This window comes from Crinia signifera, chromosome 4, assembly GCF_055691185.1.
Source record: "Crinia signifera chromosome 4, ASM5569118v1, whole genome shotgun sequence".
NCBI lineage: Eukaryota > Metazoa > Chordata > Amphibia > Anura > Myobatrachidae > Crinia > Crinia signifera.
Window position 1 is genome coordinate 208,614,778 of NC_139220.1, and position 24,961 is coordinate 208,639,738.

The 24,961-nt window shown below is 44.5% G+C and overlaps 1 protein-coding gene across 3 annotated transcripts in view; it reads right to left on the reverse strand.

The window, feature by feature from the left end:
* RORA (RAR related orphan receptor A) overlaps nucleotides 1–24,961 on the reverse strand; it is a 416,981-nt gene that overhangs the window by 60,123 nt on the left and 331,897 nt on the right. The window contains exon 1 of one of the 3 annotated variants that reach the window (XM_083183649.1): nucleotides 13,859–13,980. The exons of the other annotated variants lie outside the window; for them this stretch is intronic. Within the exon in view, the coding sequence (XP_083039775.1) occupies nucleotides 13,859–13,886 (28 nt within the window). The 5' untranslated portion in view covers nucleotides 13,887–13,980. Of the gene's footprint in view, nucleotides 1–13,858; nucleotides 13,981–24,961 lie in introns of those variants that run through there. 3 annotated transcript variants of the gene reach the window in all.

A 24,961-nucleotide genomic window follows, 5' to 3' on the forward strand; every position in this document is an offset into this window, starting at 1 on the left:
GGCCATGCATGAATGCTCTGCAGGAACTACAGGGGCCATGCATGAATGCTCTGCAGGAACTACAGAGGCCATGCATGAATGCTCTGCAGAACTACAGAGGCCATGCGTGAATGCTCTGCAGAACTACAGAGGCCATGCGTGAATGCTCTGCAGAACTACAGAGGCCATGCGTGAATGCTCTGCAGAACTACAGAGGCCATGCATGAATGCTCTGCAGAACTACAGAGGCCAAGCATGAATGCTCTGCAAAACTACAGAGGCCACATGCATGAATGATATGCTAAAAACTTTAGAGTTTCTACACATGAATGATATACAGAACTCTGGGGATCATACACAAATGGTGTGCAGAACTATAGACAGTACATAAAGGATATATGCCATAGAGCCTGTACATGAATTAAATACTAAAGTAACTGTATGTAAATGCTATGCAGAACTATGGAGAATGCACAAGAATGACATTCAGTATAGAGACTGTCAATAAATGATATACAGAGAAAGTACATGAATGACAGTGACATGCGAGGCTCTGCTTCCAGATCTGACACGGAAAACCAAAGATACATTTATTTCGGTACTTGTTTACTAGCACGGCCACAATCACGGGCATCGTGTGTAATTTTTAGTGGTCTGCGACGCGACCGACGCGATGCCCCTGATTTTCCCATTGAAATGCATTGTAAAAAGTCAAAATCGCGTCGGTCGCGTCGTATGCGGCTAAAAAAGGCTTAAATGGTCCAGACGCGATGCCCCCGATTTCCCATAGGAAACAATGTTAAATGCCTCAATTTACCCGCGATGCCCCCGATTTCCCATAGGAAACAATGTTAAATGCCTCAATTTCACCAAATCATCATAGGGAACAATGGTAAATGGGCCAGAAACCCCCCAAAACACCCCTGAACAGTGAAATGTGCCCCCAAAAGTAGTTTACGCCACCCCACGATCAACGCGAACCCGAAGCGTGGCGAGCGCAGCGAGCCAGCGAGGGGCGGCGGTACACGTCCTCCGACCTTTTCATACCCCCACTATCCACGTCGGCGTGGAGTTGAGAATAGAATAGTGTGGCGAGCGCAGCGAGCCACCGAGCCCGAAGCGTGGTGAGTGCAGCGAGCCCCGCGAGGGGACGCGGATACCTTCACAGGTAAACGCGTCCCTTCGCGGGCTTCACACGTATCCGCGTCCGCTCGCCACGCTTCGGGCTCGGTGGCTTGCCACACTATTCTATTCTCAACTTCACACCGTCGTGGATAGTGGGGGTATGAAAAGGTCGGAGGACGCGTACCGCTGCGCTCGCCACGCTTCGGGTTCGCGTTGATCGCGTAAACTACTTTTGGGGGGACATTTCACTGTTCAGGGGTGTTTTTGGGGGTTTCTGGCCCATTTACCATTGTTCCCTATGATGATTTGGGTAAATTGAGCCATTTAACATCGTTTCCTATGGGAAATCGGGGGCATCGCGGGTAAATTGAGGCATTTAACATTGTTCCCTATGGGAAATCGCGGGCATCGATTTTTACTCACGATGCCCACGATCAGGATCGTTGTGGCCGTGCTAGGAAACAAGTACCTTTATTTCTAATTCTATATAAATAACAGATAAAACATAAAAGCCACAAGCAAATTAAATGAAATAAAGTTCTAATCTTGTGTAGGGTACATTTCTGGATCCAAATGAGCAATAAACCTTTCCCACCATACCAATGGCCTAATTCAGAATGGATCGTTAATGTGATAAATAGTTGACTGCAAGCAGAAAGCCCAGACAGAAAGAACCCCCCCCCCCCTTTGCAAAATTGTGAATACATCACAAATAATAATATATTTGCATATCCATTTTCAAATCCCGAAACATCGAAGTATACTTCCCATCCAAGAAAATGCAGGTAAATAGGAGGCTGCCACTAATCTGTGACTCAGATATGTTGGAAGTAGTCGGAGCTGACGGCATAGACCCACACCAAAAAACATCTGGGCACGCCTACGTTTTTTTTTTTTTTCAAACACAACCAGAAAACTCTAAGTTTCCACCCAGAAACTCTGTCTTTCTGTCATCAAACTATGACTACTATGCGGGTGGAAATGTGGTTGCAAATTGCGTGCTGCCAATACGCACGTGCAGTCATTTGATGATCGTCTCAATTTTGAATTCTCAAATTACCGATCCATGCTGAATTAGGCACCAAATGCGTGAGCATCACCATCCGGTTGGGATGTGGTAATTATGACCCTACTCATATTGAAGTAATAAAAATTGGCACTTGTACGGTTCGAGTATCCCTTATCCGAAATGCTCGGGACTACGAGAATTTTGGTTAAGGGATATTTACGGTTTTTGGAATACTGTTGGAATGTCAGACAGGAGCTGATTGGCTGGCTGTTTATCACTCTCAATTTTATCACTTTTGAAGCTTAGAGAATCTGGCCCCAGATCTGGGGGACTCTACCGGTACTGTATTTATAAAGGTTGGCATACCAGAAAAAAAAAAATCACTCACTTCCCCGGTAAAGGGCTGGCAGCAAAGTGATAGCTTGCTATCATTAGGTTTCGACCCAGTGCCCATACTGTGCATGCATCAGTGACGGGTGACAGATCCATCTCTGGAAAGATTTGCATAAGTGTAGCCCATAGGCTACCATCGGCTAATGCCATCTGAAGATGGCTTTAGCTGCCAGGGTCAAAGCTCTGGAATGCAAAGTTAATCAAAACTGACAACCCACCCAAATCTAACTCTCTCTGCACATGTTACATCTACCCCACCTGCAGTGCACATGGTTTTGTAGCGATGTAGGGGCCATTGCGATAGCAGTGCGCAGCCCCGCGTGTCTCTATAGCCCGGCAATTAATATTCAGCTTGCTGGATATTAATCGCTCAGGGCCAGTGTACTCATCAGGCAACACTGACCCTGACAGATCGCACAGAACACAGGGCCGACACATTGCTGTTTGCTGAGCATTGTAAGCGATCTAGCATCGCTAGGCAAATCTCTACATGTGTAGGTCCCTTTAGACTAACCTCAAAAGGCAAACGTCAACATTCTGATCATGGCAACATGAAATCAGTGTGGACATGGTTCACTGTTGACCTTTTTTGACATAAAGGGCCTGATTCAGACTTGATAGCATGGTTGCTATCGGGTAAACGCTGCCCCACCAGAGTGAAATCCTGCCTTGCGAATAGATGTGACAGCTTGCAAATATTTCCAAATCCATTTAAAAGCTGGCTACCATCGAAAAAAATTTCCAGTGTGTGCAGGCTTTTAGTAATTCTGGACTTACTCCGCAGCTGCAATAGAAACAGGCTCATCACCTCGCAAAAGGCTGGCCATCAAAAAAACGTAGATCTATCATTACAATGGTCACAGCATCAGAAAACACCAAACACCACCTATAGAGCATGGTATGTTAAAGGGATTTAGTACCTATGATTGATATACTGTAGGTACTTTACTCATGAATGGCAAGCCCACATTACCTGCATACATGCAAACATAATCACATAAACAAAAGTATACATAATGTGATATTAGCAGAATAATTAAAGCGCCTTTTCCATATTAATTTCCACTAAATAATTATTATACATAATTTGACCACTGCAAATATAAACAATGTTCAGCAAGAAACATACAGGAAAACCAGGACTATAATACAAAATATGGGACCACTATGCTGCCTAAATACAAGGATTTTGTTTCTATCATGTGCCTTTCTTTACATACAGTATCATGTGACACACAGACCTTTAAGAATTTCTGAGCCAATGTCCCACGTTATTGGGGACACTGAAAGATATGTGTGTCTTTACTACCCCCCCCCCCCCCCCCAGAAATCATCATAGTATAGGGTGCAGGGTAGTTGTGGTGCAGACCCTTCACTCGTAGTCCTATGTGCAATGCACACCCTGCACCAATAATAGATATGCCACTGATTGTGCAAACATAAACATACATTGGAGACATTATTGATGCTCAACATTGCAAAAAGTGAGATAATGCCTCAAAACTATAGAAAAGTGCAGCATGCACACCAGTAACATAAGTAAATGTTTAGAACTGCTTGCTATGGTCACAGTTTTTGTTAAACACCAGTTTCCAGGCATGTATTCCCATGTGCTTTCTTGCTATTCCCCCAATTACCTCATAACAGACCTGTGACCGTTTGTCCATTGTATACAGTGTATCAGTGCACCATGAGATCTATATACTGGTTATATGCAATTCCGGCAGGTTCCTATAGTATTACCTCACAGAAACTAGGTTAATCAGTATCATCAATAAGGTTCCCATAGAAATTAAAGTGCCTATAGAATCGAGAATTTAGTGAGGACCACAGTGCCCACTGCTTTATGTGTGCCGATATAATTAGCCTAGTGGACACTTAACATAAAATAATACTCTATTAAGGGAAAATATATAAGCAATAAAAAACTGTGTACTAAAAAATGGTAGAATAATTTATCCTTTTCTTTTCTAATTCATAGTACATGACATGTCTTACATACACACTTGTGGTATATTTACTCATGGTCAGGGGTGCATTGGCCATAGACCTTAAAAGGGAAGCTTCCCAGGTGGTCAACCTGTGAGGTCACGTCAGACAGTATTTTTGAAACCGTGTCCCTTTCCAGAGCAGTGGCCACGTCTCCCTTTCCTGCCTGTCTCCCACAGAAGCAACCTCCTCTGCAGATACTCATAAGGCGGGCACCCATCTATATCTATTCTGACATGTGTAACAGGTATAGTGGGAGCTATCTGCCGGTGAAACAATGTCTGAGGTATTTCTGGTTTCCACTAACGGAGGAGTTGGGATATATATGATATTCTGGGGATCATGGTAATTGGGAGGGTTTGGTGTCTATGTTCAGTCTCATTGTGGGAAGGTGGGGTATGATATGAAATATGGAGGGTTAGTTTAGCAGCTTAAAAGGTCTGGGGGCCACTAGACTGCCAACATCTCCCACACAGGTGTAGTGATGTAATAATGCCCCCTATTGTGGTGTTGGGTCCGCTTACATTTGATTTGATGCTTCCCACTTGAGGCCACATCTAGATTTTTTCCAGGGCCACTTTTAGGTCCCAATCCGCCCTGCTCATGGTTGATTATTGTGATTGATTTTATATTACTATAAAATTGATGGAAATCAACCTTTAGTATATATACCCCTTGTTAAAAAAAATTGGAATACATTTAGGAAAATATCTGCAGGATGGAATTAACATTGGAGAAAAGTGTTAAACTGCATATTTTCCCTAAGGCACCTGTATAAATATAATAATCCCAATATGCTACTAAAAGGAAGACCAAATTCTTCCAAAATAAATACTTAACAGGAATACATGAATACAGTGAAACAATATTCAATTAATTTGTGCAGACACAAGTTATTACACGGTTAAATTAAACGGATGCACAGCAAAAAACTGTGACTATTGGTCCAGTCATACAGCGCGATGATAAATAATGTCAGATGTCTACAGTTCCTGAGCTCACATCAGTGTCACAGGCAGTGTGGCCATGGGACACAAACTAGCTGGCTAATAAGATGTCTTTAGTGCATGTCCAAAGCATATGCACAACCAAGTATGCCATGCATCTTCAGTCAAACTGAATGAAATCTCACAATAATATCTCAGTATCTCTCTAGCAACTTGTCATCATAAAACATTCTTTGCATAATGGTTACACCAAATCCTAGGATTACTTTATACCCCCAGTAAACACAACCAGAGGTTATAAATTGGAGCTACTGTAGGATAGTGGTGTAGATGCAATGATATAATATAGTTATTGTTACTTGCTACATATCACTAAATGTGACAACAGCCATCCAGACAATACTACCCAATGGACCAATATATGAGGTATTACCATGTATTATATAACACACTTTAGGATTAAGGTCCCAGGTCACATCCGTAATATGTCTTGTAATCCAATGGCAGTCAATGTGCAGTATATGAAATTCTGGGGCATAACCTCATGGATCTGGACAGGTAAACCCTCAAATTAACAATGATTTGGACCTCTCTAATTATCATTAGAGAGGTCCAAAAGCTAAGAACACGCTAGATCACAGAATTAACACCAGGTAATTAGTAAGCACCTAAAACACTATTAAGCTGTGTACACACGGGGGCGATAGGGGCTGAAATCGCTGGGAATATGGTCGCTGGCGACCATATTGCCAGTGATGGGAGTGTGCCCCGGCGATAAATCGCCGGGTGCGCGCTCCCGTTTTCAGCCCCATTCTAATCGCTGGTCGCAGGAGCTCCTTATTGCTGAGCAATATATTTTCCCCGTGTGTACGGGGCTTTAGAATATCCTGTGGGGTCACAGCTAATGACCAGCATTACAGTATTATTAGGTCCTGATGACAAACACCTGACCAGCGTTCCCTAGGTACTGCATAAAAGTTGCTAATGAACTTATGCTATGCTTCTATTAATCTACATTATTTGGTGGATCATACACACACACACAAACACAAATTGAAAAACTTTGTTGGGATGAATACTGATGCCTTACTAAAGAATACATATGTTACTGTTACAGACATATTTAAAATGACAGAGTGGTCATTAAACAAATAAGTCATCAACAATTAACAGCATACCCTCAAACTACATTTTTCCACATTAAAAGCAAAAAGTATTAAATGTAAATACTGTCAATTTCTGTGTGCAAACTAAATACTGTGGTTCTAGTTCACAGGAGAATACAATTTCTGGGAGTTATATCACTAAGTATAAAAGTACTGAGCTACAGTTAACTCCCTATCAACCCAAATTATGAATATCTTTCACAAGCCAATTACAAAACATGTTACTCAGGCAAGTTATTCTAGGTGTAATCTGAAAGAGACCAATGTCTGTTTCCCTATTTCAGTCAGTAAATCACCATTTACTCCACACGGTAAAAATATGTCTCTACCACAGCTCCTGGATTGCAACTATTGCTTGCTTACCTCTGGGTACTTTTTTAACTCAATAGATTTTTATTGAATATAAAGTAATACAAGTCATACTAAACTCATAATCTATTTCAGAATCAGAATCAACTTTATTGGCCATGTATACTAGGAATTTGATTTGGATTGCTGCACAACAGCCAGTGAGGTACAGTTAACAGTGACAGTACAGATATACATAGCACATACAGGTATATGCTAGATGTACCCTAGGGTATATAGATGCAGGGAACACATACCCGCCGAGCTGCACTGCGCCTAGGCAGCCATCAACGGCACCACTGGTCATTTGCTGCAGCCAGGTAGGTAACAATATAAGCAGAGACAGTACAGTTATCACACTTGGAGCACATACCTGTCGAGCTGCACAGCACCTAGGCAGCCATAAGCGGATGGCACAGCGCCTAGGCAGCCATCAGATTTTTATCCATAATAAACTGTGGGAGCAAATAACCAGTAGATGAGGCATGAGGGGAAGCACAATAATCAAATCAAAGTCTCCCTTTGACAAAAAAAAAAAAAAAGGTAGGTAGTGTCTGTACCCCAAACTTGAAATGACAGGTTGCCATAATCCTATACAAATTCTGTTCTGTATTTTGTTTTAAGTCAGGCATGTCCAAACTGTGGCACTGCAGCTGTTGTGAAACTACACATCCCAGCATGCCTTGCCATAGTTTTAGCATTCCCTAATAGCAAAACTGTGGCAAGGCATGATGGAACTTGTAGTTTCAAAACAGCTGGAGGGCCAAAGTTTGGACATGCCTGCTTTAAGTAAATGCTTCTAAAATCAAATCTCCCTGCTGTATTTCCTTATATATTTGTTATAGAGATCATGCACCAAGACCATGGATCACAAAGGTTCTTTCCAAATATATTGTATCTTGTATTTGCAATACTTTTCAGGTTAGCCACTTTAAAAAAGTACGGTAGGAATGTCATAATCCTTATGTACATGCAGATATACAGACAGGTTAAGCAAGTGCAACAAGTGGTACTTGCTTATGGCAATACACCTCATAACCCCTGTGTATGTAAATTTCAAGCTTCACAGTACTTGGACCAAAGTAAACAAAGTTAATTTTCATCACCACCCCAACTCCTACAGAAAGAAAACATTCTTATTATATTACCCTAATGGTTCACAAGCATCACGCACATAATGTGTGTATGTTGTGTGTATGTTTAACACAGGTGTGTGTAATAAATTATATAATATATATATATATATATATATATATATATATATACACATACATACACACACACACACTCTTTTTTTGCATACATGCATACATACTTGCCGTACACAAACAGAATCCGATAAACAGGCTACTAAGATTGGAGAGCCTGGCTTTTGCCCGCATACGAAAAATAAAGAAAGCGATTTTCCTATTGTATTAACCCACTATGTAGTGTATCGTGTAGACTTCTCGTTTGACTGAATATACCCTATAGAAATTGGTGTTGTGCATAAAGATCAATCAGAAGAATATAACTACGATATTTAGAAATGATTAATGACATTTTGTCTATATCAAGATATCTTGCTTTTATTTTTGTTTTTACATTTTGAACATTATATTATCATTTTACAAAAAAAATTATCCAATTAAGGATGTTACCAGTGTGTAGTTGGCAATGCTGTGCAAGCTGTATGTCAAAATGCGGCAAATGTATATATGATGGTTAACAGATCACCGCAATCCTACTGTAGCGATCACTTGTGTGGAAGAAGAAAGTGAAAGCAATCTTCTAATTGGATTGTGTGGTTTATATATACTTTTTCTGCATAGTAATCTGTGCAATATTTTCAAAAATGTCTCTACTTTTCTTGACCAAAGTTATCAAAAAGACTCAAAATATATAAACTACAATTTGTTGAGCAAACCATCATATCCCATCTTACATTCCTAACTGTGGTCTCTCTACAAACACCTCCAGGACTGGAAGCAGATAAAGAAGTGGTGTTGGGTTGTTCCTATTCCCATATGCACAATCAGCATTCTCCCATGTGATTTATCACCCACATTTCCATCATTTAAAGTACATAATATCTGGATTCTGGACTCTTTCTATGTGTGTTGCTATAATCGGTCACCCTTCTGGTATAAGCCCAGCATTTGCTTGCCAATTTCTCAGTCGACCTTCCTCATTTTCTACACTCTAAAGTACCCACCATCATCTTGAGTGATTTCCAAACTATACAGCTACGACCTTGCTCAGCCGTTTGATTTACTCATTGTAATGGCCACTGTCTTGCTCTTACTTTTTCCTAACTGTTCAGTTCCTGTCCATCTCACCACTTGCAACAATTTCTTCCTCCAGTTTGGACCTCTACACTTTCATGGCTGATCAACTGGTTCTAACTACTCTTTCTATTCAGCATTGACAATGACTTCAGCCAGGACGCACTATAAACCATGTTGCCTTTAAAAGCTGATGTGCAAAATAGAGCATTATTTGTGCAAACCTTATTTTGCTGGTAAATTCCTCAAATATACTGATGTCTTTTATACATACAAAATGCCATGGACATTTCCCAAACAAAATTTACTTGAAATCTCCTGTTTTGTTTTTTTACCTCAAACACCTGTGTTTGTTACATTTTAAACCTCCCACAACAACCCCTCTGATCACCTTAATTAAAACAGTGCACTGGTCCCAAGCACTAGTCTACTCCATCCTTTTTTATCTAAACTCCTTCCTTTGTAAATCTAATAAGTTTATTTGGGTTTCTGCATCACTCCTATACAGAAGATAATCCAGTGTATAAATCTTTTCTGGCTTTCTCATTCGGCCTATGTTACTGACTGCCTTTCAGCCTCTACACCTTGCACCATATCCCTGGCCATCTTAAAAACTGGAGTATTAATCTCCATCAACCAACAGAAAGTACACAACTAACATGTCTATACAATAAACCCTACAATACAATGTACTCCAACAGCCATAATATAAACTAAGGCATCCCATTATAAATATTGTGGAATTCGTACATCTGTATTTATCATTTTCATTATTAGTGCGATTAACTTGTGCACCGGTACCCTCCCACTTCCTTATTCCCCCTACTTAATAAATCCTACGCTCAAGATTGCGGCTAGCTGTCAATCTTAACGCTGACTGGTTTTTTTTCGACTCACATACAATAGTTAGCCAAATCTGGATGCCTACATTTGAGAAACATCTTTAATATTTACACATAAAATGCACAATTTTGCTAGAGCTCTAATTCCTTAACTAAATCACCTGCACTAACAATTGAAGTATATAAACAAAAACTCCAATAGTTACATTCTAACTGGCCTTCCCCATACCAGACTTTTACTCCTACAATCTACTTTGAATGCACTGGTTAGACACGTGTCTAGTCTTCTTATAATTCTACATTCTGCCAGACCAATATAAAAGTTGCCAATATACAATACTTTAACTATCATACAAAGGGCCAAATGTACTAAGCTTAAAAAGTGATAAAATGGAGAGTGATAAACCACGAGCCAATCAGCTCCTACCTACCATGTCACGGGCTGTGTTTGAAAAATGACAGGTGGTAGCTGATTCTGGGGGTGGTTCACCACTCTCCATTTTATCACTTTTCAAGGCTTAGTACATCTCGCCCGGAAATCTATACAACATCATCACTTGTCTCAAAATTCTCAGTTCTGGCAAAAATGTGCAGATTTTATTCTCACACATGAAATGCTCCCATTCACAGTTACAAGTGTAATAATAATAAAAATGACAATAGTTAAACCTACATCTAAATATATGCCATAATTATAACCTTCCCGTAAAAACAAACATTTTATTTCTTTAAAGTATGTGACAATTAGTGCAAACATGCCATAAGATGACCTTGGTCCCAAGATGTACGTGTAGGCAGTTTCATTTTAGAACATTATTTTAAAATCACCTCAAATGAAAGTGACCTATTTCACGAAAATAACTTTATACCATAAAGATTACATAGACAAATGAGGAGTGTAGGTGTACCAAAGTATGCCTGAAATAAATACACTTGGATAAAATTGGTGTACAAAACTTAATTATTCCATATCAAGTGCATTGTACATGATGTAACGCTAAAGTCAAAAAAATATGTATAATACTAGGTCGCTTGTTTTTTTTTTATTCCTTAAAAAAGTTATAATAGAATTATTTTAAATTTTTGATGGGGTTTTGGGGTGTTACAAATTTGTTTGAAAACCGAAAAGCATAGATGCATATACAAATAATTTTAGATACATTAGCAAGAGTTAATGTTAGTTATTGAAGATGCATGCAGGAGAGCTAAATTTCTAGAATAACTTTTATATGACCTTGCTATTATAAATAGGATATATAAAAGGAGGTTCAAATTCGCAAAATTCTGAGATATTATCATATGCAAATAACCTATAGACATCAATCTTACGCAGACAAATAATAAAACTTTATTGTGCTTGGACTGCCTAACGCAGCTTGGTTTCTCATTAGCCTCATTGCTACAGCCCACACAGGAAGCCAGCAGTCCTTATATACACTTGAAGTCCCCATTAGACTAATAACTAATCTATCACAAAAGGACACCGCCAGGTGCATGAGAGCAAAAGTGCATTACATATGTCTCACTGATCCCGTCTCCGTTTTCATTGTCACTTAATCAATGGATAGCAATAATGATAATGTGACAAAGATGGATCAAGAAACTGCTACAGCATGCATATGGCTACTTGTATTGCATAATAAAGTTCCCATTAGATAGGTCAGGGATCAGACATTAGCGGGTATCAATGCTCTGACATAACTCTTTGATGAGCTTTATTGTTCACCTCACTGTGTATATGTTAACTTTCCACTATATATGCCGAAAAAGTTTACATGACCTTTCTCAAGGTTACTCAGCCAACTTATTAAAAAGTCATTTAATACAAGGATAATCAGATGAGGCGCCCTGTTTTTATCAATTATGGAGCTGTCATTATAGAATTATCTGCATCTATGGCCAAGATCCATAATAACTGTCCACCCAGGGTCTTGATAAGTACAGAATACTACAATATCCTATTTCCATTGACTGCAACCAAAATCACCTCATAGTTTGTAGATCTTTTGTTCTGAAAACAATAAAACCTCTCCATCATACAAAATAATTACTTAAGTAGAACTTTTGTTTATTAAATCAAGGAAGACATCTACGGTGATCGTAAGTCTGAGAATAATGGCCATTTCTCTATATAAACAACTGTTTCACCTGTTTACCATATGAGAAGGACTCTGCAAAGCAATAACAGCAATGTCATTTGCAGCTGTCTGGAATTGGTGCTGACGATCTTTATTGTAATATACCTGTATTTTACACCAGGGGAATCTATTGTAGAGCTAGGACACCATGCTATATTTAGATGTAAAACGCCTCGTTTATAACCAATACGCTTGTTTTACTAGCAGTACTGGTCTGAAATCAGTTATTGTAATGGTTAAGAACAATCAGACATCAGTGCATACAAAATAACCTCATTTAGAATGATATATTAGCTGGCCTATTGGTAATAATGACAGTTTTGTAGTAACACAGAAATAAACCATAAATATCCCCCACTCAGAGGTAAGAACAGGCCAGTGGCCTAAGGATCACCTAAATCCCGTATGCCCTTTAACATAACATTGCTGCAAGTTTCCTAGGCTGACACAGAACGCTCCTTTTCTATGGGAACACTGAATTACACTTCATCAGCAGTTTTAGTTTATCTATGCTCACAATTTTCCTGTGGCTTTGGGGCTGGCACACAACACCATCAGCAAAATACATTACATACTAGTCGCCAGGCCTTTGATTTCATGCAACACACTCTGTAAATCATTATATGCAAAGTTACAGTTCTATACCTCAAATAATGCTGACCATACATTCTCATGTACATTATATTCACGATTACAATGAGCACAACCACCACAGTGTAACCACTTAACAATACTGAGGCGACTTGTAGTCCTGAAACTAATAAGTCATCTTTCAGTTACAGTGATACAGACATACAGCATTGTGGTATAACAGAGAGGGGTTCTGCCATGTGTTACCTTTCTGTTATACTTCTAAATACAATACTTCTACACACACCTCCTCCTATTAGCACCGCTGCCTGCAAGAGCACAGTGCTTAAAGTAGGATCCACCTGGGGGGCACAGGGAAGACATTACCATCAGATCTGGTCACAGGCAGCACCAGATTAATGATAGTAAAAGCAGGGGGCAAGTTTTGTCTGGCGCTACAGTCTGCGTCTTGCCATGCACTTCTTCCGCACCCCTGTGCCTACTGCTCCCCTGTGCCACATGCTGCTCGGGGCACTGCCCGGGCTCTGATGACCTACACAGATCCCCAGCCTCGTCCTGCTGTCAGTGCAGCCGCCTGAGCTCCCCGTCTGCCACCTTGCCAGGGAGACACTCCCTCCCCGGGGAGCCGCGTCTGCAGCTCACAAGAGATTACCTTGTTCCCGATGTTGGCATACAGCGCTGCCACGTACCCCCGTACCCCTGCCAGCCTGCTTTCAACCTTATACACCGCGTGCTGTCAACCTGCCTTCACCCCAGGACCCCTCCTGCTGCCAGCCTGTCCTTATCCCTATACCCTGCCTGATGCCATCCTGCAATTACTCCCCTACTGCTGCCAGCCTACTCTTATCCCCGTTCCACAGTTGCTGCCAGCCTGCCCATACCCCCGTACCCCGCCTGCTGTTGGCTCTCCTGTGCGAAGGTCCAGGAGCTCAGGCTGTGCCCTGACAGTGACTTACTTTACAAGTGCGCTAGCCAGCGTGCCCAGTGTACTAGCAGCAGCCTCCCACCCTGGGTTCCCGTGTTTCTGACGCCCCTGGTCCGCAGCAGCACCACCCCGAGCATCTCACCTTTCATGGCCGCGATCACATAATACATGGTCGCCCTGCTGTGCCCCGAAGCCCCCCGCACACTCCACCACTCTCAGCTGCCAGCTCCGCTCTGTCGCATCCCCCGCCCGCAGCTGCCATATGAGAGTCCATGTGACCCGCTCAAAGCACGCCCAGCGATCTGACAGCGGGAAACGCCCACACCGCACACGCTGACCAATGGCCTGCAGGCGGCAGCATGCCGGGACACACCCCCCGAGGCTCAGCCCCGCCTTCCACGTGGCCCGCTGATGACAGCGGCTAGATCACAGAGGGAGAGCTGAGAGCGGACCGTAGGCATGATCGGGAAGGAGATGTGGGAGATGGGCAGAGACCTGGCACTAGAGAGTTGCCGCACATAGGCGGTCTATTGCACAGCCTCCTCAGGTGCTCGGTGCTATTCCGTAGCAATGGGTGAATTGTATCACTGAATAGTACATACCTGTGTTTCAAAGTGATGCAAAAAGCTTGCCACAAAATACATCAATGCCAACACTAGCTGATCCTGCTGTGTAATAATGACAGCTGATTATAATGGACTGTAAAAATATTTTAGCTAACACTGTTATACATATGGGTGTATGTATGTGGTAATGTTCCACAGAGCCATTATACATATGGGTGTATGTATGTGGTAATGTTCCACAGAGCCATTCCATTCTAGGAATGGAATGATGTAATTGCTGATGGGAATGTAAATTGGCTCTTGTGCAGCCCAAACTATTTCACACATTATGATTGCTCTGCCATATTAAGTTTTGTGGGGGACCCTGCCTATATGGGGAATCCCTACTTCGGGTACTCCAACAGGGGGGGGGGCAAGCACAAAGAAGCCTCTTGTGGGCTCGCTGCGCTTGCCACAGGATCTATCCTCCCTCTATGGGGGTTTGTGAGCCCCCACGGTGGAGAATAGCCCCTGTCAGTCAGCATGCCAACTGTCGGGCATTTGAACAGTGGGGATTCCGATATTGTTATACTGACCGTCTGTCGGGCCGTCATCCGTCACCCCTCTACACAATATGATGCAATCAGCCAAAATAATTGTGGAGATACCCAACCTGACCTACCAGAGGGTCCCAGTGGGTGCACAACTGCTTATCTGATCTGACTATAGGGCCCAGAGTCAGTTTCTGACTCCATGGGGCCCTAGGTAAGATAGTGGTTTGGGGCCCTCCTACCTCCAACAATCCATAGCAGTATATTGTTGCTGTTGATGGCAGGAGGCATGGACAGAGTACCTTGGTGCGTGCACATTCTACCATTAAATGCTCAGCTGCGCGAAGATTGGCATTACGTACAAATCTAGGTCTTTTGGAAGTAGGCCTAATACCTGTGCCACATTTAAAGTAAAACTAACTGCATACAGTGTTTTTTTGTGTGGAAACATTTTTTTTACTCTATTTAGGGCCAGATGTATCAAGCTTCAAAAGTGATAAAATGGAGGAGTGATAACCAGCCATCCAATCAGCTCCTACCTGCCATGTCACAGACTGGATTTGAAAAATAACAGGTAGGAGCTGATTGGCTGGCTGTTTATCACTCTATACTTTATCACTGGTTGAAACTTGATACATCTGGCACTAAGAACATTATAGGCATAGGGACTTTGAAAGTGTGGGCAGGTCCATGTGATGTCATAACATCACAGGGTAGTCATGCAATGCCCCTCTGGGAGCATTTTGAATGGCCAGGATATCTTTATGGGGCTCCTTGGGATCTGTTGGACCCTAGGCGGGCACCTGGGGTGCCTTGTGGAAAATCCACCTGTGTCCTTAGGCAATTTGCATATAGATCGCTTTACATTGCATTAGATGTTTGGTTGTGATGGCATAAGACCAAAAAAATCCAATTGGTGAGCACGAAGAAGCAACCAGCACAAGACCCTCTAGGGCACGGGTGTCAAACACAAGGCCCGCTGGCCAAATCCGGCCCGCCAGACCTCATCATGTGGCCCGCGCCAGGAGATAGCACGCAGGGGCAGTGTGTCTAAAACAGGAGTGCTGCGGGCCGCGTCCACGTTCGCGGCCGCCTTACCTGTTCCTCCACTGTCGGCGGCCATGTTCCTGTAGGCACATATGTATGCGGCTACAGAAACATGGCCGCCGGCCTCCACGGCTACGTGGAGGAGGGCCCGGCCGCCTGATCCCTCTGATGCCCGGCAGTGACAGACACTGGGTAGGGACGTCATGACGATGACGCCGCCCGCCCATGCGTCTGTAGAGAAGTAGGAGCAGGCAGGGAAGCTGGACCGGGAGTAGGGGACAGTGTGGCCGCAGCAAGCAGTGAAGAAAAGCTGGAAGCCGCAGCAGCTGCAGGACAGACTGAGAAACAGTAAGTGAGGATGAGGATCACACTCACAATAAAAAAAAAATATATATCTGCTGTTTCCTGAGGTGTCCCCGTGTATAATAATAATAATGCCATGACACCACAGGCTGCTCCTCCTGTATAATCATTTATGTGTCATGGCATTACTTTTATTATATTATACAGGGGGAGCAGTCTGTGGTGACATGGCATTATTATTATACAGGGGGAGCAGCCTGTGGTGTCATGGCATTCATTTTATATTATACAGGGGGAGCAGCCTGTGGTGTCATGGCATTATAATTATACAGGGGGACCTACAGATACAACCGGCCCTTTGAGGGTGACCAAACTGCCGATGCGGCCCCCGATGAATTTGAGTTTGACACCCCTGCTCTAGGGGTTCCAACCACACATCTAAAACAATGTATGCAACTATACGTAGATGAAAATCTCATATAGGTACTTTTTAAAAGAATAAATGTCAATATTTACATTCAGTGAGCGAGTTCAACAAGGTTCTGTATAACAATATATAAAAAGTATTTGAACATTGGATTCTATAGTCCTAAAGATGAGCAGTTGCTGTCTGTATTCTTTTTATGGCATATAGCTCCTTTAGCAAAACTCACATCAACCTGTTCATTTCTATGTAAACCTCTTTTGCCTCCCAGAAACACATTCAAAAGAGCAAAGGAAAACATAGTATAAGACCGCGCTAATGACTAAAATTGCATAAGTAAAACATTAGTGGCATTCAAAGACAGATGATATAGACTCCTTCCAATTATGAGTCAGATAATAAGTCTCCATATGCGCATTGGTATTAATACGGTAACCTGGGCAAAGCACCAACGGTCAGCAACATCAGCTTTCAGTAGTGTTAGGAGACATTACCAGAGGGTGTGACGAAAGCTGGGGTTGCTAACGGTTAGTGCTTTGCCAGATTTACCAGCCAAACACCAATCGCCATATTAAGGTTATGGGTAAACTTACTAAAGCTTCTAAAAATGAAAAGAGGTGATATTGCCCATAGCAACCAATCAGATTCTGTCTATGGCCCTTATTCTGGTTGGTGCGGTAATGTCCGCATGCGGTCGGTCCGCCGATGTTTTGTGTCTGTGCATGTGCAGAGGCGTCTCTGCGCATGTGCGAACGGGACGCACGTCCAAATTCCGCATGAAATGTGTACACTACGATCAGGGGGTGGAGAGGGGCGTGAAGGGCTGTTTGGGCTCATTACCATATGTTTACACCCCGCGTTTCATGGGCGTTCCCATGAAAACGCTGGGCGTACGTATGGTAATGCGGTCGTGACGCACATGTAGGGGGCGGACATATGACATTGCCGGATGTCAGCTGCCCGCCCAGATCCCTGCTTTTGCACGGAGAAATGCCCGTGTGGTCTGAGGTTGCGGGAGCTGCCTGACCACTCGGTCTTGCATTCGGATGGGGGAGGTTCCCTGAGATGGAGGAGGTGTATTCATAAAAAATACACTTGCGGTCCGTTCGGACGGAGTGAGCGATCCGTACGAAAGGCGGGGTTTAGGACGCACGGTCCTGGCCGCATATTCGACTCCGTCCGCACAGACCAGAAGAGGCCCTATGGTTTGTTTAGAAATGCTTACAACTGTTAAATGTTATAATCAGGGGCGAATTTAGGGGTCAGGCCGCCCCTAGGCAAAACATTTTTGGCCACCCCCCTTGAATTAACATATTCATTATATAGTTATATGATATAAATATATCACCACGGCATCAAGCTCGGAGAGAGTCACATTGAATACTTTCAGGCAGCAAGTCCAGATCCCTTTCCATCCCAATGGGCGGAGAGACCCTTCTTACTGCGGAACTGATGTTAGCTGCCCCACAAGCCTGAGGCAGGCATGCCCAGAGAGCGTCAGCCCTGCCTCTCTCCCACTCTCAGTTTGTGCCCCATCCTCATTCCCAGGCCAGAGCCAGGGTCTGTAGCAGCAGCTCCACGGCAGTATTGCTGGCAGTGTCATGCATACAGAGAAGTAGCTAGGTAACATTGTGCCCAGAGCAAGAGTATATTTTGACACCCCCCCACCCCATAGTAATTTTTCTTTCTTATAGTTATGCCCGGTACACATTATTCCACACACCATAATGCCCATTCTACATTATTCCACGCACCATAATGCCCATTCTACATTATTCCACGCACAATAATGCCATGTACACATTATTTCATACAGCGTAATGCCCGTTACACAATTTTCCATACAGCGTAATGCCCATTACACACCATAATGCCCAGTACACATTATGACACACTGTAATGCCCACTGCCTCCTGGCTCCTTTTCACTCCTCCCAGGGCTGCCATCAGAAAGTTTAGGACCTGGGACTGACCAGATAGACAGCCTCTCCAAGATGAGCATCGGTACGGCCGGCTAAGCATGTCACCACAAGTAGTGCACTAAAATCAATCCTAATTTCCTGATATACAGTGAAATAGCCAGATCCATATTACAGAAAGCATGAGTTGTACCCACATGGCACTGCTCAGTGCCTGCCTATGCGGATCAGCTTTAATGCACCTTCAGTGGGCACAGTGCCTGCCCTCACTCATAGTATTAATTTAAAGATTGAAGCACATACATGACAATATAAATATAAAATGATTTTGTCCAAAAATATGAATAAAAACCGAATATTAATATATAGAGATTTAAAAATACATATTACTGCCACGGTGTTGTTAGTAAAATACATGATATTTTAGCCAATTGTCACACACAAATAGATCACGCCAGAAAAAAAAAACATACCAAAGAGTGTTTAATCAGTACTGATGTAGGGTCATGGTTATCCCTACCTTTCCCTAGAAAAGAACAGTCCCCTCTCCTGCAGCAGCCTCTTTCAGCTGCTCTTACTGAGATTCCTTCTCAACAAGTTGCCGGGCATTTTTATATACACACCGGAGCGCTCATCTCTTTACAGCAGGCATCCTTTTTAGATGCTGTCTGCCGCTGCCCACTGTATGGTCCAGACCCGGAGGGAGGGAGGGAGGCAGGGAGGGGGAGAAATACGGACAGATGCACAGTGCCAGAATGGGCGCGCCGCTCGGCTCAGCTGTCCTAGCCCATTCTATACACAGCAGCCAATCAGCTGTCTGTGTAGATTAGCCAATGGGCGCCGGGCAGCAGTGAGCCTAAGCCAGTGAGCGGCGCCGGCGGAGCCTCTCAGACAGTCGCAGCTGCAGGACCGAACGCTATTTCATATGCATAACTGAGCAAACGGGCAGCAGCGATTGACGAGCGGTGCGGACGCCAATTAGGGTGCCGCTCGACTCCGCCATGCTGCTACTGCCTGGACTGGTCCCGGTGTTGATTATTAAAACACACTCCCAGGCAATTTGCCATGCCGCCCCTAATAGCTGCCGCCCATAGGCCCGTGCCTCACGGGCCTAGTTACAAATCCGGCCCTGGTTATAATGGGCAGACATGCTTTTTGCACTGCTGTGCACAGCCTCTTTGAGAGAGAGAATATGCCTCCAGATTAAAACTACTAGCAAAATACCAGCAAAGAAATTTGATTATGGCATGGGCAAAAGTACCAGAGACAAGGGAGTCAGTTGTCATCGGAGGGGTACCTCCTCCATTGCTCCATTATCAGTGCTGCCAGTCAACTCAAGAGAGCAGGATGACGTCTGCGGACAGCCAGGGATGGGGGGGGGTGGGGGTCTGGTCATGGGTCCGGGCACAGAGCAGCACAGAGAAGGGGGTGAGCATGTCCTGGGAGGGAACAGCAAAAGATCAGCCTGCTTACTGGTGAACTGGTTGGGAGAGAGCTAGTTTGCACAGTGGCCAAGCGACATGTCACTTCTAGACACATGAGCCCATACAGTGCAGAAGAACCTGCTGTGATAGGCATGGACCCTGTGCCTCCTCCAGTACAGTGCACATCACAATGATTGGGGAGAGCTGGGTCTGTGTGTGCGTGTGTTTGAATAGGGGGGAGGATCAATGTGTATTTTAGAGCTGTTCTATGGTAGACTTTCGGCCAGATGCACTAAGCTCCAAAATTGATAAGCAGCATTTACTGATTCATGCCTTTACACCGGAGGTACCAACATCCAGCCCCACCCTGATGCCAGGACATCTCTGAGGAACTCCCAGCCTCAAGACTACCAGATCGTAGTGTCCCCTCACCGTGGGACAGTTTCAGTATCTCAAGACATGCCATATTGACGTTGGACAACACCTACAACACCCAGCCCACAGTTATTGCTCCCGGCAACACCACTTCCATAACCCAGTCTGGATTGAAATCGCCAGACATCAACATATTGACGGCCCTAACCTTAGAGCGCCAGCACTTCTCTGTTTTTGCTATTTCTGTCTAGAAAGGGGAACCAGGACTCTCCTCATTAGTGCAGGCTGCTAAGTGTTATACTCAGAGCGACGTGTAATATCCCCCAATCCAGCATATAAAATATTTGCCCCATTTAAGCCCCCCATACACTATGCAAAGTCTCTGAGAGGAAGAGCAGTCCTTTTGAATACAATGAAACGGGGGTGTGATCACATTCCCCAATGCCAACGTGGACATGCAGCTGTTCCGATTTCCGGCTCTGATCTGATGCACATGGGACTGCGCACCGGATTGGATCAGATGTCAAACACATGGGATTTGGACACTCTTCTCCTGATTTATTGTCCCCATCCATCGGAGTCAGGTGAAAAGTGGCCAGATCACACTAGTGTATGGCCAGCTTCAAGAACTATACCAATGGCCCCAGAGGGCGCCGCCAGTGCCACCAATCATATGGCACCTCTCCCCAGTACAGGACTACTGGGGGAGTCACCAAACTTTTGCCTCAGGACGACAAGGATACATTTATACCACTGGGTAATGACACATTAGAAAGAGAGCCTATCAAGGACAAGATAAAAATGTAGCTCATGCACATTTATTACATTAGAAGGAATTAACACTGGACACAGCAATACACATATGAATTCTGCAGTCCAATAAATGTGCAACACGTGGGAAGGACGGGGAACCTTCAGCCCTCCAGCTGTTGTTCAACTACACATCCCAGCATGCCCTGCAACAGTTTAAGCATGGCCATATAGCTAAACTGTAGCAGGACATGCTGGGATGTGTAGTTCAACAACATCTGGAGACCCAAAGGTTCCCCATCCCTGCTTTAGTTGATCTGCCAGAAAACACCCCAGACACAGGTCTCCACTGTTAAAGCATTAACCACTATAATAGATAAGGAAACAAATAATGCCATCAAAATAAAAACTAACATTGGCAATTATATCCCAGGTACTGTATGAGAAAAAGGACATTCCAGGTTTATGATATCATAAAATTCCCAGGTCTCTGCCCGACTCTGCTAATGAGCTGGGTCGGGATCACAGAACTTTTTTCCCAGGTAGATTGCTTTCAGACATACAGAAATATCAGGATAATGCGCATTCACTTGCAGAAACCCATGATTTACCTGCTGTCCGGACGACAGCAGGCCGCGGACCTTCGCCAGAAGCACTCACAGGAGGCGGGCGCAACTGGGACAGGATGTAGGTCGAGACACTGGACCTGGAGGCAGGCGGAGGGAGAACAGAAATGGCCACCTGGGCGGATAACTTCGGGAGCAAATTGGAACTCAAAAGGGCCAACTTGGCTTTAATAACGGGAACTGAAGGCAGGATAACTCAGGATGCCTACTTGGCGCAGATAACTTGGATGGGAAATAACGGAACTGAAGATTGCCTAGAGAGATATACAGAGGGTATAAGAGACCCTCCCCCTGTCATCAGCTGACGTCACTAATATGGCGGCGCCCAGCCACAGGAGCTGTCCCCACAGCGCAGGCACCGCCAGACCCCAGGAGAGCCGGTGACCCCCGCCGCCTGCCAGACCCCCCCGGACAGACCCCCAGCAGCCACCAGGAGCAGAGGTGGACCGTGACACTGGGCTATTCTCAATTGTAGGGTAAACAACCCCCATAGAGGGAGAATAGAACCTGTGGCGAGTGCATCAAGCCACCGAGCCCACAAGTGACCCCTGAGTACCGGCAGTCGGTATTGCAATATCGGTATACTGACCGGAATCCTGGCTGTTGGACCGGCATACCAAACCTGATAAATTAGCATGATTATATCTTAAAAGTAAACTGTGCAAATTGCATGTTTTTGTTTTATTTTTTTGGAAAAAAATAATCCTTATTTACATTGATAAGATTATGTATCCATTTTACCTTCTAGCTATACATGTATGACCACTGGTTACCTAAAAAGAAACTACCTTGGATAAAGAATCAAAATTCTTTGGACATCAGACACCAATACACTTAAAAGAAAATTACCCCCAAATCTACATTTTCACATACCCTCCATCATGACAGGGTATTGTCTAATCGCTGTGCCCAATTATCCCCCCACAAATGACATAACTCTCTTGTTGGATAAAATTGGCCACAGCAGCCATCTTTATTGAAACAATACAAAATTAACAATAATCAAAACATTCCCCACGGAAGGTGGTCCCCGAGGCCCTCAATAAATCAATCCACACCTCTAAGCACTTCCAGGAGTTGTTACCCCCAGCCGATAGCGATTGGCTCGAGGGCACCAATTGTCAACACCCAGTGCTCATTAATTAGCCTCACCCAGGGGAGTCCAGCCCCCTCATGGGGCCCTCCCCGCCGCATAATTAAGCCTCAATGCCACCAACCTCGAGGACCCCCCTCCGCACAGGCCACTGTGACAAAAGACAACCTATCAATAATTCTTCCTAAAAATTATAAAATTATAAAATTAGGGAGGGTGGGTGGGAGCTGTTCAGAAAAATCTCCCAGTGACCCCTATTTCCTGCCTGCACTCTGCTTATATACCCTTACTACACCCCGTTAAGCCCCTCCCCCTATGACCCTCTCCTTAGACACCCCTTCTATGACTGTCCAGCTAGTCAGCTCCCTACAAACCCTGTCAGGGGAGCCTACCCCCAGGCTTTGCCTCCAGTCCGGCTCCTACATGACAGGGTATTGTCTAATCGCTGTGCCCAATTATCCCCCCACAAATGACATAACTCTCTTGTTGGATAAAATTGGCCACAGCAGCCATCTTTATTGAAACAATACAAAATTAACAATAATCAAAACATTCCCCACGGAAGGTGGTCCCCGAGGCCCTCAATAAATCAATCCACACCTCTAAGCACTTCCAGGAGTTGTTACCCCCAGCCGATAGCGATTGGCTCGAGGGCACCAATTGTCAACACCCAGTGCTCATTAATTAGCCTCACCCAGGGGAGTCCAGCCCCCTCATGGGGCCCTCCCCGCCGCATAATTAAGCCTCAATGCCACCAACCTCGAGGACCCCCCTCCGCCACCAAGCACGGGGTTAAGCCCTTGACCCCGGGCGACCCCCCCACATCCGGAACGCTGTTTCTATCCCTTCCTGTAGTCCCAAGGACCAAACATCGATCCCTACAGCGTTCAAATGCACACCGTCTCCTCTCCAAAAAGCACCGGCACCAGACTCAAGTTCCCTGTGCCTCACCACCACCGCGCCGTTTCTAGCCATAAAACGCCCAATTGCCCTGTTGACTTTTATCCGTGCCTTATTGATCTTGTCAGCCGACCTTGCATCCCTCCAATAACGGCGCGGCACAATATCCGACCAAACTGTGATCACCTCTGGAAACATTGCCCATAAACGTAGGAGATCAAACTTGATATCCCGTATCAACTCCCTAAATGGTCTGCTCCCAAGGTCATTCCCTCCCACGTGCAACACTAATATGTCGGGAGCCCTATCGAGCCGAACAAAACGGTGAAATTCCTGTAACATTCCACTCCATACCATACCGCGCTTCCCCAGCCATCGAACCACTGCCTCCTCTCTATCCAAACCTAGCTGGCGGCCGTTCGGTCTGACATCAGCCCGCAAAGCTCCCCAAAAGACATATGAATGTCCTAAAATCCAAATCAGGCACGGGGGATGCCCTAAAATTAGAAAGAACACAATCAGCCTCAACAATCCCCTAAACGAACATATGAACGAAAACGAGACGATTCCCATCGCCCAATGCGCTTAATCAGCTCATCTCCCAAACCCATCCTAGCAGCCTCAGTTGCGGCCCCGATGCGGAAAGAGTGACCCGCGTATTCCTCCCCCTTGAGGCCCAACGTCCGCAGGACTGCTCTAAACACGCTTGTGAACTGGAACCGTGATAAAAAGGACCCATTCGCATGCATCAGCAAAGGATCCCTTTCTCTGCCCACTCTGACTTCCTTAAATATCCTCAGCCGTGCTACCGGGCACATATCTGAGCCCGGTACAGAGAAGAGAACTACCTTCTTCCCCCTCCCTAATTGATCCGTCTTAGACCTCCTCACCACTAGCTCCACCCTATCCGAGTATAAATCCACATCCTCCCCTAACAAACCTCCCGGCCTGGAGACGCTTGGACTCACGAGTTCACCAATCCGCAGTGCCCCGAAGAAGGCAAGCGAAAAGGCTACCCCGAACAACCTTTCCTCGAAATTGGAACTACAGACCTCACCCAACTTCCTGCCCATATTCTGCAACAACTGGAAGGACACCGGCCTTCTCTGATCCTGTACTACATGTCTTTTTCTCCAGCCTTTTAAAGCCTGCGCAATCAGGAAATTCTTTGTGACATCAGGCCTCCCACCTGCACGAAACCCAAAAGCTAAGCCCGCCATACAGCGCGTGATCTTAGCCACTGACCAACCAATCTCCTTACAATGGCCTATGTATAGCAAGACAGCCAA